Source organism: Manis pentadactyla, chromosome 10, assembly GCF_030020395.1.
Source record: "Manis pentadactyla isolate mManPen7 chromosome 10, mManPen7.hap1, whole genome shotgun sequence".
NCBI lineage: Eukaryota > Metazoa > Chordata > Mammalia > Pholidota > Manidae > Manis > Manis pentadactyla.
In genome coordinates, this window is record NC_080028.1 from 60,708,499 (window position 1) to 60,721,769 (window position 13,271).

The 13,271-nt window shown below is 35.6% G+C and overlaps 1 protein-coding gene across 1 annotated transcript in view; it reads left to right on the forward strand.

Moving 5' to 3' along the window:
* Positions 1-13,271, forward strand: part of RAP1B (RAP1B, member of RAS oncogene family) — a 49,837-nt gene extending 36,566 nt beyond the window's left edge. Inside the window, exons 4-8 of the mRNA XM_036899388.1 lie at positions 161-217; positions 1,076-1,216; positions 2,771-2,914; positions 3,604-3,720; positions 12,041-13,271. Of these exons, the coding sequence (XP_036755283.1) occupies positions 161-217; positions 1,076-1,216; positions 2,771-2,914; positions 3,604-3,690 (429 nt within the window). The 3' untranslated portion in view covers positions 3,691-3,720; positions 12,041-13,271. The remainder of the gene's footprint in view (positions 1-160; positions 218-1,075; positions 1,217-2,770; positions 2,915-3,603; positions 3,721-12,040) is intronic.

The window sequence follows — 13,271 nt, forward strand, 5'->3', positions numbered from 1 at the left end:
TCTAGCTTTTTTTTTCTCCTGTTATATTAGTATTACTTGAGATGAACTGTTAAGTTGCTATAATCTATGACTTAGTTTTGAATACTGTCTTAGCTTTGTGTATATTAAGATTGTCTTACATACATAAAAAATGAAGATGTATTTTAATTCCTTCCCCCAGCAAGTTGAAGTAGATGCACAACAGTGTATGCTTGAAATCTTGGATACTGCAGGAACGGTATGTTAAAAATGTACCAAAGTATATGCACAATTTGTGCAATATTGACCTTATAAATGCTGGCTGGACAAATACTGTTTATTTAAAAGTACTGCTTGCATTAAATTTTAAAGTTGTTTTTCTTCTAGTTCTACGTTTTTGTAACTGCAGTGTGCTTTGTAAATTGCACTGCGTCAGTTACTGAAGAAATTCATAGAAAATTTGGATTAAAATTTGCTTTTTAAAAAGTTAAATACTATATTAGCCTATTTTAAATAACGTGAAAAATACTTGGGTATACATTTATTCCTCCATCATTATTTAGAGTATTTTGAATGGTCTCCTTCAACATATTTACAGACCAACTAGATTTGTTGGTATCCAAAGGTGAAAAGAAGATTTATTCTGAATATATGGTACTGAACTAATGTATATGCCATGAACTTGTCTTACCCTCAAATGCTCACAATCTAGTGAAAGAAAAAAAAACGGAAAGATGGCAAGATATAGGTAAGCATGCTACTGGAGCCCACAGAACCTTCAAGCATTATGAACAGGCTCTGAGTAACTTAAGGATTCACTTTGGGTACCCTACATACTGTGTTGTATTAAAAAGCTACCTTTAAGTTGCTTTTGGAGACAAGATATTTCTATCCAACTTAAGTGAATTTATTGCACATAAATTTGATCTATTATTTTTAAATAAAAAATGTTTCTTGAAATACCAGTTTTTCAAGTAGCATCTTGCCGTGGACTGTAATTTTAAGAAATGTTACATAATATATTATATTCTTCATTGAACTCTAATGTAGGCTTTTAAAATTATCGAATTAACTGTCAAAACATTGTTTTTTAATGATTTTTTTCTTTCTACTGCAGGAACAATTTACAGCAATGAGGGATTTGTACATGAAAAATGGACAAGGCTTTGCATTAGTTTATTCCATCACAGCACAGTCCACATTTAATGATTTACAAGATCTGAGAGAACAGATTCTTCGAGTTAAAGACACTGATGATGTAAGCTGACTTCCCAATAAATAACTATCTTATCAAACCCTTACTGTAATGATATCCAATTTAAAAGTTTGAATTTAAATCCAATGAAGTTCATGTATTTGGGAGGGTTGTTTTTCAAAAGCATTTTTCCTTGAAAGGCAAAAATATACCTTTAACGCTCATGCATATTTTCAAATACATACAATATGAGAAGTGAGAAATACCCACCTGTCCCCTTAACCTGTGTAGAATAAATCTTACACCCTTCCTATTTTTAAGTCATGTATTTGGTGGGGAGGAAGGGTAGGTGTGGGTGGCAGATGTTACTGACAGAGCAGATGATATTCTGGGTACATTCCTGGTAGATTTAAGAGCCTTTTGACAAGAATGAGAGCTACCTATGAACACAGTTAAAGCAACAATGACAGAGGGGCATAATAACAATAATTTTAAAAGGAAACCAACAGATATATTGGATCCTAACATTAATGTACATGTCCCTTCAGAGTCTACAATATTGGGGTTTAATCCCTGTGGGAAGCCCCAAGAGGATTATTTTAGTTCCTCCTCATATCAAATATTTTGAGAGGTCAGAAATACCTATGGAAAATGATGCCATTGAACTTTGGGGGACTCTACATATTGCAGCAACCTTAATGAGCATTTCTCAATTATAAATGTTTTCTACTATCTCTGGTAACTACTATAGTTTTTCTCTTTCAGTTACATTAAACAAGTATATATTAATACATAATAGCTGCATCTGTTCCTGAAAATGCCAAAATTCGTGGTTTTCTAGTTTAGATTTTTTTCCAAAAATTGTTTACAAGGCCAATCTCCAGATGATTAATAGGAGTTTTGCAGATTCAGTATTATTTATCCCTTTAGTGTTCTTGTAAAATCACAAACATCACATATATCCAAACACATGATTGACTTGGTCAAGACTTTTAGTAAATTAAGATGATTTTACTTTTTTGGCTTTTTAATATGAACTGTTTGAGAAACTAAGAATTCCACTTTAGGAGCTTTCTAAATCTCTTTTTGTGTCATGAAATTGAAAGTGATTATTCAATAAATGCATATCAGAAAACCAGAAAACTTGAAGTTGATTCACATCCTTAAAGAAACATTAAAAAATTTTGGAATCTATTGGCTTTTCACAGTAACAGCCTTCAGTACTTCATTTTTTTAAAAAGCCGTGTGTTTTGCTTACTCTTACTCCTTAGTACATTGTAGCATTGTTTTAAGGAGTTTTTTCCCTCTCTTATGAGATCATAGGTTGCTTTCTGAAAATTTCACATGAAAGGTTTTTAAATTAACATTGTTAAGGTTTTTGTATTTAACATTGCCAAATTAACTGTCAAAACATAACTGTAAATTTCTATTACATTTTTATTGTAAATTCTTATTGCATTATTGTAAATTTTATTATGCATTAATTTAGCATTTTTCTTTTCTCTGGCTTAATATAAAATGTAATCCTTAGGGTTGACTCTTAGAATTCCTTTGATTTGAATTTATATGACATACTTATTTGCTTATTTGTTTCTACCCTCACAAATATGTTTTTAGGTTCCAATGATTCTGGTTGGTAATAAGTGTGACCTGGAGGATGAAAGAGTTGTAGGAAAGGAACAAGGTCAAAATCTAGCAAGACAGTGGAACAACTGTGCATTCTTAGAATCTTCTGCAAAATCAAAAATAAATGTTAATGAGGTATGGTGAAATAAACTTTAAAAACACTTGATTTGGATTTCAGCATTCAAAATTAATGGAAAATAATGCATGTGTATTAGTACAACCCCCAAGTTAATGTGTACTCAGGATGCTTTGTTGATTTTATAGGCAGAAATCTTAATGTTAAATATATGCATATTAATAACCAGCCATGCTATTTTAGCCTTCTTATTAAATTCTGATACAGTGGAATTTACCTTGAAGAAAAGTAAGACTGGACAGAAAGTGATAGAGGTAGGGAGCACACATTATGTCTTCCAGTATATGAAGGGTGTTATGTTAAAGATGGAGACAAATTTAAAAAGGCACGTGTGGTACTTGCCTTGAAGGGACTTAAAGTTATGTTGTAAAGGTACTTTGAAGAAAAGTAAAGAATTGTTTTCTTTGGATGATACTAAATGTTCTAACTAAGACAAGATTCCTGGAGCTCCTTCAACTCAGTACTTACTTTAAGGAGAACAGTTGTAGCCCTTCCAAAATATAAACAAACAGAAAAGAACTTGGCTGTTGTAAGAACACCTGGTTTTACTCTCATTCCTTACCTGAACAGAATATTTCCTACCTGGGGTTCGTAATGGAAAGTTCAAATTTTTTTCATTTTACTTTTTCTTTTCTGTGTGTTTTCCTTTTCTTCTCCTGTATATTAAAAAAGAGTAATATGTTTGCAGATCTTTTATGACCTAGTGCGGCAAATTAACAGAAAAACTCCAGTACCTGGGAAGGCCCGCAAAAAGTCATCATGTCAGCTGCTTTAATATACTGAATGCATTGTAGCTCTGAGCCAGGTACGTTAATTTATCTTTTCTTCCAATTGTTTTCTTTTCCTCTGATTTTTAACCTCAATTTTATTGAAGGTTCTGTTTCAAGAAAATGAGTATAGAATTTGTCATTGTTCTAAAAAAGAATGGTTACTTCTTTTTTAAAGTATCCATGAGTTAGTGTATCCTAATAATTAAAATAATTATTTCACTTACATAATCATCAGAACTAAGGTATTCCACATAAATGAATATTCTAGATAAATTCATCCAGACATGTGTATACATATGTCCCAATTGGACATTGGTTTGTGCTGATAATACAGTGATAAGCAAAATCACCCTTCTGACATTGTCTCCTCATTGTCTAAAGCTCATTAAGATCAGCCTAAGTCAGACAACTGCAAAATAAGATAAATGCTATAGTAGAAAAAACCCAGCATAGTACTGATAATAAGAACCCCTGACACATTTACCGTATATGCCAGACACTCTTTTAGTACTGTATATATTATTTCTCACAACATTTGTATGAGGCAGAAACTGTTGTTTCCATATTGCAGATGAGTGAACTAAGGCACAAAAGATTGTTCCTTGAATCCAGTGATCTGCGTACATGGCTCAGAATTTGAACCATGGACTCACTGCCAAGTCCATGCTTAGCCACTATGCAATTATGGGTAGTATTGCATATAACTGGGGGCGCAAACCAGTCAGATATGAACTGTGGATTCAGAGAAAGTCTATCAGAGTAAGAGACATCTAAGCTGAGATCTGAAGAGTTCCAAGTCAGAGACAACCACCTAGAAAAACTAAGCATATAACAGGTTTTTTTAATATGGCCTTGAAAACAATCATATTGAGTTAATATTTTTAAAGCAATTAGATTAGTGCCTGGCACATGGTAGACCCTCAACTATTATCTGATGTTATTTCCTAATGGTAATGGTTTCCTGCTCAGTACCATTAAATCATATTTTACTGTACCCTTGGTAACTTTTGATGTTTATAGCTCTACTTCTTACTGTGTTGAATGGCCCTATACTACCATAAAACTATGATGCTGTGTATTTTTAAGAGTTTTTATCCCTATTCTCCTTGTAAGGCTTTCTGTTTAGAGATACATCCTCTAATTTCTGACATCCTCTCATTCCTGACCGCATGCTCATTCTTAGCAGCACACATGTGTATGAGCTCACACATGTGTATGAGACTCTAATCTGTTCATTCCAATTTACTACATTTCAGTGAGCTAGGATTTAGAAACCTCAGCAAACTCATTCAGACTCTAAATGAGAGCTTTAAGTTCAAGGCATTTGTGAAAGTTAGTTCAGTAGCCACATTGTATTAACAATGTTCCTGGAGCTTACAACAAGTCTAATCCCCAGAAAAAACAGTTTTTTAGCCCAGGAATGTTTGCAGAAAAACATCCAAATAAATATTTGACAACAGTGAGTTCTGATTTTACTTGTTTTATATCACTCACAATTTTTTTTAACTTTAATATGATTTTAGTGAATACCAGCTTTTTTTTATTACTGAAGTATCATTGACATACAATCTTATATTGGTTTCAAGTATATAATGTAGTGGTTCAACAGTTACTCCTATTATTAAATCCTCACCCCCCACTAGCACAGTTGCTGTCTGTCAAAACAGATAGTACAGAATCATTGGCTACATTCTCCATGCTGTACTACCATCCCCGTGACCAACTTACATTACGATTGACAAGTTTTGAGCCCTTTTATCCCCCTCACTCACCCACCCCAGTACCTCCCCCGTGGTAACCACTAGTCACTTCTCAATGTCTGAATCTACTGCTATTTTCTTCATTCTGTTTTGTTTTTATATTCCACAAATAAGTGAAATCACATGATATTTGTCTTTTTCTGCCTGGCTTGTTCCACTTAGCATAATACCTTCCAGATCCATCCATGTTGTTGCAAATGGCAGGATTTCTTTTTTTAATGGCTGAATTATATTCTATTGTGTATTCCACATGATCTTTATCTATTCATCTACTCATGGACACTTAGGTGCTTCCATAACTTGGCTACTATAAACAACACAATTATAAACATAGGGATGCATATATCTTCTTGAATTGGGTATTTTGTTTTCTTTAGGTAAATTCCTAGAAGTGGAATTGCTAGGTTGTATGGTATTTCTACTTTTAGTTTTGGAGGAATCTACTGCTTTCCACAGTGACTGCATGTAGGATTTCTCCACATCCTCACCAACATGTTATTTCTTGTCTTTTGGATAGTGGCCTTTCTAACTGGTGCAAGGTGATACTTCATTTTAGTTTTGATTTGCATTTCCCTAATGATGAGTAATGTGGAGCATCTTTTCATGTGCCATTTATCATCTGTCTTTCTTTGGAAAAATGTCTGTTCAGATCCTCCACCCATTTTTTTAATCAGGTTATTTGTTTTTTTTGGTGTTGAGGTGTGCACGTTCTTAATATGATGTTAACGCCTTATCAGATGAATTGTTTATGAATATATTCTCCCACACTGTAGTCTGCCTTTTTGTTCTGCTGATAGTGGTCCTTTGCTGAACAGAAGCTTTTTAGTTTGATGTAGTCCCACTTGTTCATTTTTTATTTTGTTTCCCTTGCCTGAGGAGATGTGTCCAGGAAAAAGTTACTCATGCTAATGTTCAAGAAATTTTTTGCCTGTGTTTTCTTCTAAGAGTTTTATGGTTTCTGTCTTACATTCAAGTCTTTGATCCATTTCAGGTTTGCTTTTGTGTATGGGGTTAGACAATAATCTAGACTAGTTATTAAAGAAGTTGTCTTTTCCCCATGGTACATTCATAGCTGCTTTATCATATGTTAATTGACCATATATGTGTGGGTTTATATCTGGGCTCTCTATTCTGTTCCAGTGATGATCTTTGGGTCTATTCTTGTGCCAGTACAATACTGCTTATATTACTGTAGCTTTGTAGTGTAACTTGAAATCAAGGAGCATTATCCCCCCAACTTTGTTCTTTCTCAGGATTGCTTTGGCTATTCTGGATCTTTTGTGGTTCCATATGAATTTTAGGATTGTTTGCTCTAGTTCATTGAAAAATTCCTTTGATATTTTGATAGGGATTGCAGTGAATCTGTAAATTGCTTTGGGCAAGATGGCCATTTTGACAATGCTAATTCCTCCTATCCATGAGCATGGGATAGATGTCCATTTATTGGTGTCGTCTTTTATCTCTCTCATGAATGTCCTATAGTTTTTAGAATACAGGTCTTTCACCTCCTTGGTTAGGTTTATTCCTATTTTATTCTCTGGATGCAATTGTAAATGGAATTATTTTTCTGATTTCTCTTTCTACTACTAGTTCATCGTTAGTATAGAGGATCACAACAGATTTCTATGTATTAATTTTGTATCCTGCAGCTTTGCAGAATCCAGTTATTAGTTCTAATAATTTTTTGGTGGAGTCTATAGGGTTTTCTATATATAGTATAGTGTCATCTGTAAATAGTGATAATTTTACTTCTTCCTAACCAATTTGGATGCCTTTTATCTCTTTGTGTTGTCTGATTGCCATGGCTAGGACTTCTGGTGCTCTGTTGAATAAAAGTGGTGAGAATGGGCATTCTCATCTTGTTCCAGTCTTAAAGGGAAAAGCATTCAGCTTTTCACCATTGAGTATGATGTTGGCTTGGGGTTTGTCTTATATGGCCTTTATTATGTTGAGGTATGTTCTCTCTATACCTATTTTGTTGAGAGTTTTTATCATGAATGCATGTTGAATTTTGTCAAATGCTTTTCCAGCATTTATTGAGATGTTTATATGGTTTTTATCATTTTTTGTTGCTGATGTAGTGTCACATTGACTGATTTATGAATATTGTACCATCTTTGCATCCCTGGCATAAATCCCACTTGGTCATGAAGGATAATCCTTTTAATGTATTTTTTTACTTGTTTTGCTAATATTTGTTGACAATTTTTGCATTTATGTTCATCAGGGATATTGCTCTGTAATTTTCTTCTTTATTGTTTCTTTCTCTGCTTTTGGTATTAGAGTGATTCTGGCCTCATAGAATGGATTTGCAAGTATTCCCTCTTCTTCTACATCTTGGAATACTCTAAGAATAGGTATTAGCTCTTCTTTAAATGTTTGGTAGAATTCAGCTCTGAAGCCATCTGGTCCTGAATTTTTTATTTTGGGGTGTTATTTGATTACCAATTCAATTTTGTTACTGGTAATTGGTCTTTGTTCTGATTATCTGTTTCTTTCTGGATCAGTCTTGGGAGGTTGTATTTTTCTAGGAAATTTGTCCGTTTCTTCTAGGTTGTCCAATTTATTGCATATAATTTTCATAGGATTCTCTAATAATTCTTTGTATTTCTGTGGTGTCCATTTTAACTTCTTTATTGTTACTGATTTTGTTTATTTGTGTGTCTCTCTTTCTTGGTAAGTCTGGCTAGGAATTTGTCTTATTTTCTCAAAGAACCAGCTCTTGGTTTCATTGATTTTTTTTTTTTCTGTTGTTTTATTCTTATCTATTTTTGTTCTGATCTTTATTAATCCCTCCTTCTACTAACTCTGGGCTCCATTTGTTCTTTTTTAGGTTCTTTAGTTGTGAGTTTAGACTGTTTATTTGGGATTGTTCTTGTTGCTTGAAGTAGGCTTGTATTGCTATGTACTTCCTTCTTAGAACTGCTTGTGCAACACCCCACAAATTTTGGACTGCTGTATTTTCGTTTTCATTTGTCTCCATGTATTGCATGATTTCTGTTTTGATTTGTTCATTGATCCATTGATTATTCAGAAGCATGTTGTTTAGCCTACATGTATTTGTAGGCTTTTGTATGTGTGTGTGTAATTTACTTCTGGTTTCATACCATTGTGGTATGAGAAGTTTTGCTTGGTACAGTTTCAGTCTTGTTTAATTTATTGAGGTTCTTTTTGTGGCCTAGTATGTGATCTGTTCTGGAGAACATTCCATGTCTGCTTGAAAAAATGTGTATCCTTCTACTTTTAGGTGGAATGTTTTGTAGATATTTGTTAAGTCCATCTGATCTGATCCGTTGTGTTGTTCAGTGTCTCTGTTTCCTTATTTATTTTCTGTCTGGTTTATCTTTCTTTTGATATGAGTGGTGTAAAAGTCTCCTACAACGAATGAGTTCTAGTCTGTTTCCCCCTTTACTTCTGTTAGTATTCGTTTTACATATTTAAGTGCTCCTATGTTGGATGCATAGATACTTAAAATGGTTATATCCTTTCATTAATTTTTTATCTGGTTGTTTTGTAGTTCTTCTTTGTTCCTTTCTTCCTCTCTTATACCCTTGTCTTGTTATTTGATGGTTTTCTTCAGAGCTGGATTTCTCTTTTTTAATATTTTGTGTATCTATTACAGGCTTCAAGTTTGTGGTTAATGTAAGGTTCATGGATAGCTTCCTAACTACATAACATTCTATGTTAAGTTGATAATTGCTCTATTTCAAGCACAGTGTAAAAGTACTTCTTTTTTATTATTGTTTATTTTCCACACTTTATTAGATGTCATAATCAGCCTTTTTTGTGTATCTATCCCTTGACGAATTTTGTCTATAGTTGGTTTTACCACATTTGTTTTAATTTCGTATTGCTTAGTAAGTAATTGGTCTACTATCTTTACATGGGTTTATTTTCACTGTTGAAACTATTTAAGTTTAAGAACATTTCCCTCTACAGAGGTCCCTTTAACATACCCTATAATGTTGGTTTAGGGTTATAATTCCTTCAGCCTCTGTTTATCTGGGAAATGTTTAATCTCTCTGTCAAATTTGAATAATAATCTTTCTGAATAGAGTATTCTTGGTTGAAGGGCCTTCTGTTTCAGTACATTAAATATTTCATGCCACTTCCTTCTGGTCTGTAAAGTTTCTACTGAGAAGTCTGCTGATACCTGATGGGGTTTCACTTACAAAGTCTTTTTTCGCTCTTTGGGTGCTTTCAGTACTTATCCTTATCCTTAATCTTTGTCGTTTTAATTATTATATTTCTTGGTGTTGTCTTCCTGGGGTTCCTTTTATTAGGGTCTCTCTGCACTTCTATGACCTAGATATCTATTTCCTTCCCCAGATTGGGGAAGTTTTCGACAATTATTTCCTCAAAGAGGCTTTCTATCCCTGTATCTCTCTCTTCTCTTCTGGTATCCCTATTATGCAAATATTATTTCATTTTGAGTTGTCACACAGCTCTCAGCATTCTTTCATTCCTAGAGATTATTTTTTCTCTCTGTAGCTCTGAATACCTCTTTTTCAGCTCTTCTGTTTGTTGAAGTCTTCCCTGAGGTTGTCAGTACTTTTCTGCAGATCAGTGAGCATATTTATGACTCTTACTTTGAAATCTTTAGAAGAAGATTTTTTATCTCCAATTTCGTTTAGCCTTCTTTCTGGTGTCTTACCCTGTAATTTTGTTTGGAACATACTCCTTTGCCTCCTCATTTTGTCAGGGTTTCTGTGTTCCTTCCTTTGCATTATATGGATTTGTTATGCTTCCTGGTCTAGAGAGTAATGGCTTTATGAAGAAGGAGTTCTGTGGTGCCCAGAAGCTCAGCACTCTTTACTCTCCAGTGCCTGATTCTCATTTCTGATGGAGCCCCAGTTGCTGTTGGTGGGCTGTGGGCAGGGCCACCTTTCTGACTGTCCTCTGGCAGTGGTCTGTCTCAGTCCGCAGCAGATGGCAGTTTACCTCAGCCAGTCCTCTGTGACGAGAGCAACTGCACTTCTGCTGGGATCACTGTGGGCAGGGCCACCCTCTGCCTGTCCTGCAGGGGCAGAGCTGTGGTGCTAATGGGGTGGGCAGGACAGCCATGCTGTGCTGGGGGAGGTGCACAGTGGCAAGTTACGAGGTTGCCTGGTGGTAGCAGGGCACGCTGGCACCTGGCTGGGCCGCCCACGAGGAGGAAGGAGCACTTGGAGCTCGCTCCTGCAGGTGCCTCCCTAGTTGGACTAAGAATTGAGAAAGCTGGGAAAGCCTCCCTCTGCCTGCCAGGCAGCAAAATACGACCTTGTTGGGCTGAGTGCACTGGCAATGAGCAGGGAAGCACCTTGGGGCTGAGCCGCCAGTGAGAAAATGGAGCATTTGGTGCTCCCGGGAGTGCCCAACCTGTTGGGCTAAGGGAGGGCTGAGGAGTTATCATCTACATTCCCTCTCCTGTGAAGAGAGTGCTGTCCAACCGTCACCCCTCTGATACCCCTCCCTCTGCTGGCAAGTCTTTCAAACTGCTGCCTCTGTTCTGGGTCTCAGTGGGACTTGCTGAGCAGGCCTGTCCTCCATGAGCAACTAGAGTCTCAGCCTCCCAGAGTGTTTAGACTCCCCTAGTATTCAGCCCCACTAATCACCAGAACCTAGTGCAGTTTGGATTCATGTTCCCAGAGCCAGTCTCCAGGGCCATGTGTGCAGAGTTCCTGCGTGCCTACCCCTTCCCACCCCTTGCTCCCACTTGTGGGCTTGGATGGGGGAAGAGCTGGGGTCCTGACTGATCAGGGCTCTTCCACTTTTCCCTTCTCTCTGTTTGCTCTTCCCTTCTTCAAGTGTAGGTGGTCTACTCTGCAGTCTTCAGGTCATTTTCAGGGTGAGTTGTATTTGCTGTAGCTGCTTCCTTGGTGTGTGTGGGAGGGGGTTTCCACCTTGCCTTCCTACTCCACCATCTTTTTTTCCCTTCCAATACCAGCTTTTTCTGTCATCTGTCTTAAAAATTGACAGATCTATTTAAATATGGAATTAGAAAGTATGTAACTGTCAGCTCTAAAGAGCCACCATGAAATCCATGAAATAAATTCTACTTTGTCTTCTTCTTTGAAACAACTTTTTAGCCTCTTATTGGAAGAGTAAGGAAGAAAGGTCTTGGCTTTTCTGACACTAAAAACCTTCATTCGATGTGTGTTCTATATGTACGTAATTCTAAGATGGAAAAAACACTCTTATAGTATCACCCGTGTGGTTAATAGTACTGTCTTTTAATTCTGATTTTAATAAAGTTGACCTAATGTGAAATTTTAAAGTAGTGTTTTTGTGGGGTTTTTTCCTCTTTGAAAAGTCATAAACAGAACTTTACACTAGGATACAGTTCCCTTTTTGTATCTAAAACTTTAATTTGACTGACTTTCAAAGAGCAACAGAATAGATGAAAAAAATCATTCCAAAAAAGGTTAGACTGTCTCTCCATGCTTTGCTTTGCTGTGAATTGTGGTACATTTTCATTACTGTAATGAAGAAGACAAGAGCCTGTATAAACTCCTTACCAGCACTTAATCATTGTTGTCTTAATGTGTTCCTTTGCATCGTTTGTGTGATAATATCAACCCATTTTTCAATTAATTTAATTTTTCTCTTTTGACAGGTCTGAAGAACTGTTGCCCAATTCAACAGTGCCAGCATTCCAACTTTGTTAAACCTACCAACATCTTAAATGGACTTTCTGTGGTGGTACCCTTTAAGAGGCGGATGAAAGCTACTACATCAGTTTGCACATTCTAATCACTTTCCAGTATCACGAGAGATTTTTACTTATATAATAGTCCTAGAGTATGCAGCTGGTAAAACCAGAGGCTACAATCCAGTATTACTGCTAAGAGACATTTTTCATCCACCAATGTTGTACATGTATGAAAATACTTTAACACACCCCATACTTTGTATTGGAGAGAACAATAATGTAAATCCTAAAAGCACCACTATTTTAGCATAATAAAAGAAAGTCCAAAGAGCTCCTATATAGACTACTCCAGATAACTTCGCTTCTTTGATACTTGTAGCTTACTGTAATTTTTTTTAAGAAATTCAAGGTCATTATCATTGTATTGTATAAATAAGCGCTTTGATTAACACAGCTATATAGTTTTTTTAATTTTTAAAAAAACCTGTGGAGACAGTGATCTTGTCTTTAAAATATGATAGTCCTTTCAGTATGTCTTAGATTTAAAGACGTTGCCTTTAATATCTGTTGGGAAGGAAATGTCCAGACTTTTCAAATCTCTTATTATATGTTTCCTTTTTTGTTTACATAGGGAACAATGTTTATAGTTGTGTGTACAGTGGGGGTCTACAACAAGAAGTGTATATTTTCAAACAATTTTTTAATGATTTAACAGTTTTTGTAAATCATTTTCAGGCTTCTGCAGCTGTAGATTCTCACTGTGAATCCCTTGCTTGCTCATGCATAAGTGTATTTGCAATACCAAATATACAGGTTTAGTATTTTTGCCTGTTAGTGATTGTTTCACATGTGTAACGTTTCGGTTGAGATGTTAAATGGTGGACGAGTACTGTGGATGTGAATGTGGGAAGTAATTTTAATCATGTGTAATTGGTCACAAGGCCTAAGTTGCAGTAACTATTGCTGTTTTATTTAACAATGCCTTGTTGCTTTGTATGCATTAACGTTTGGGTGTAAAGATTGTGTGTCTATCCAACAGGGAGCCACAGTATTTAAATTGACCAACCTAATGTTACAACTACTTTGAGGTGGCCAAATGTAAACTAAAAGCCTTAATTAAAGTGGTGCAATTTTGTATAACTTAGCATCAGTAGTTCAATAAATTTGGATTGCCATGCAAGGGCTTGCATTATAA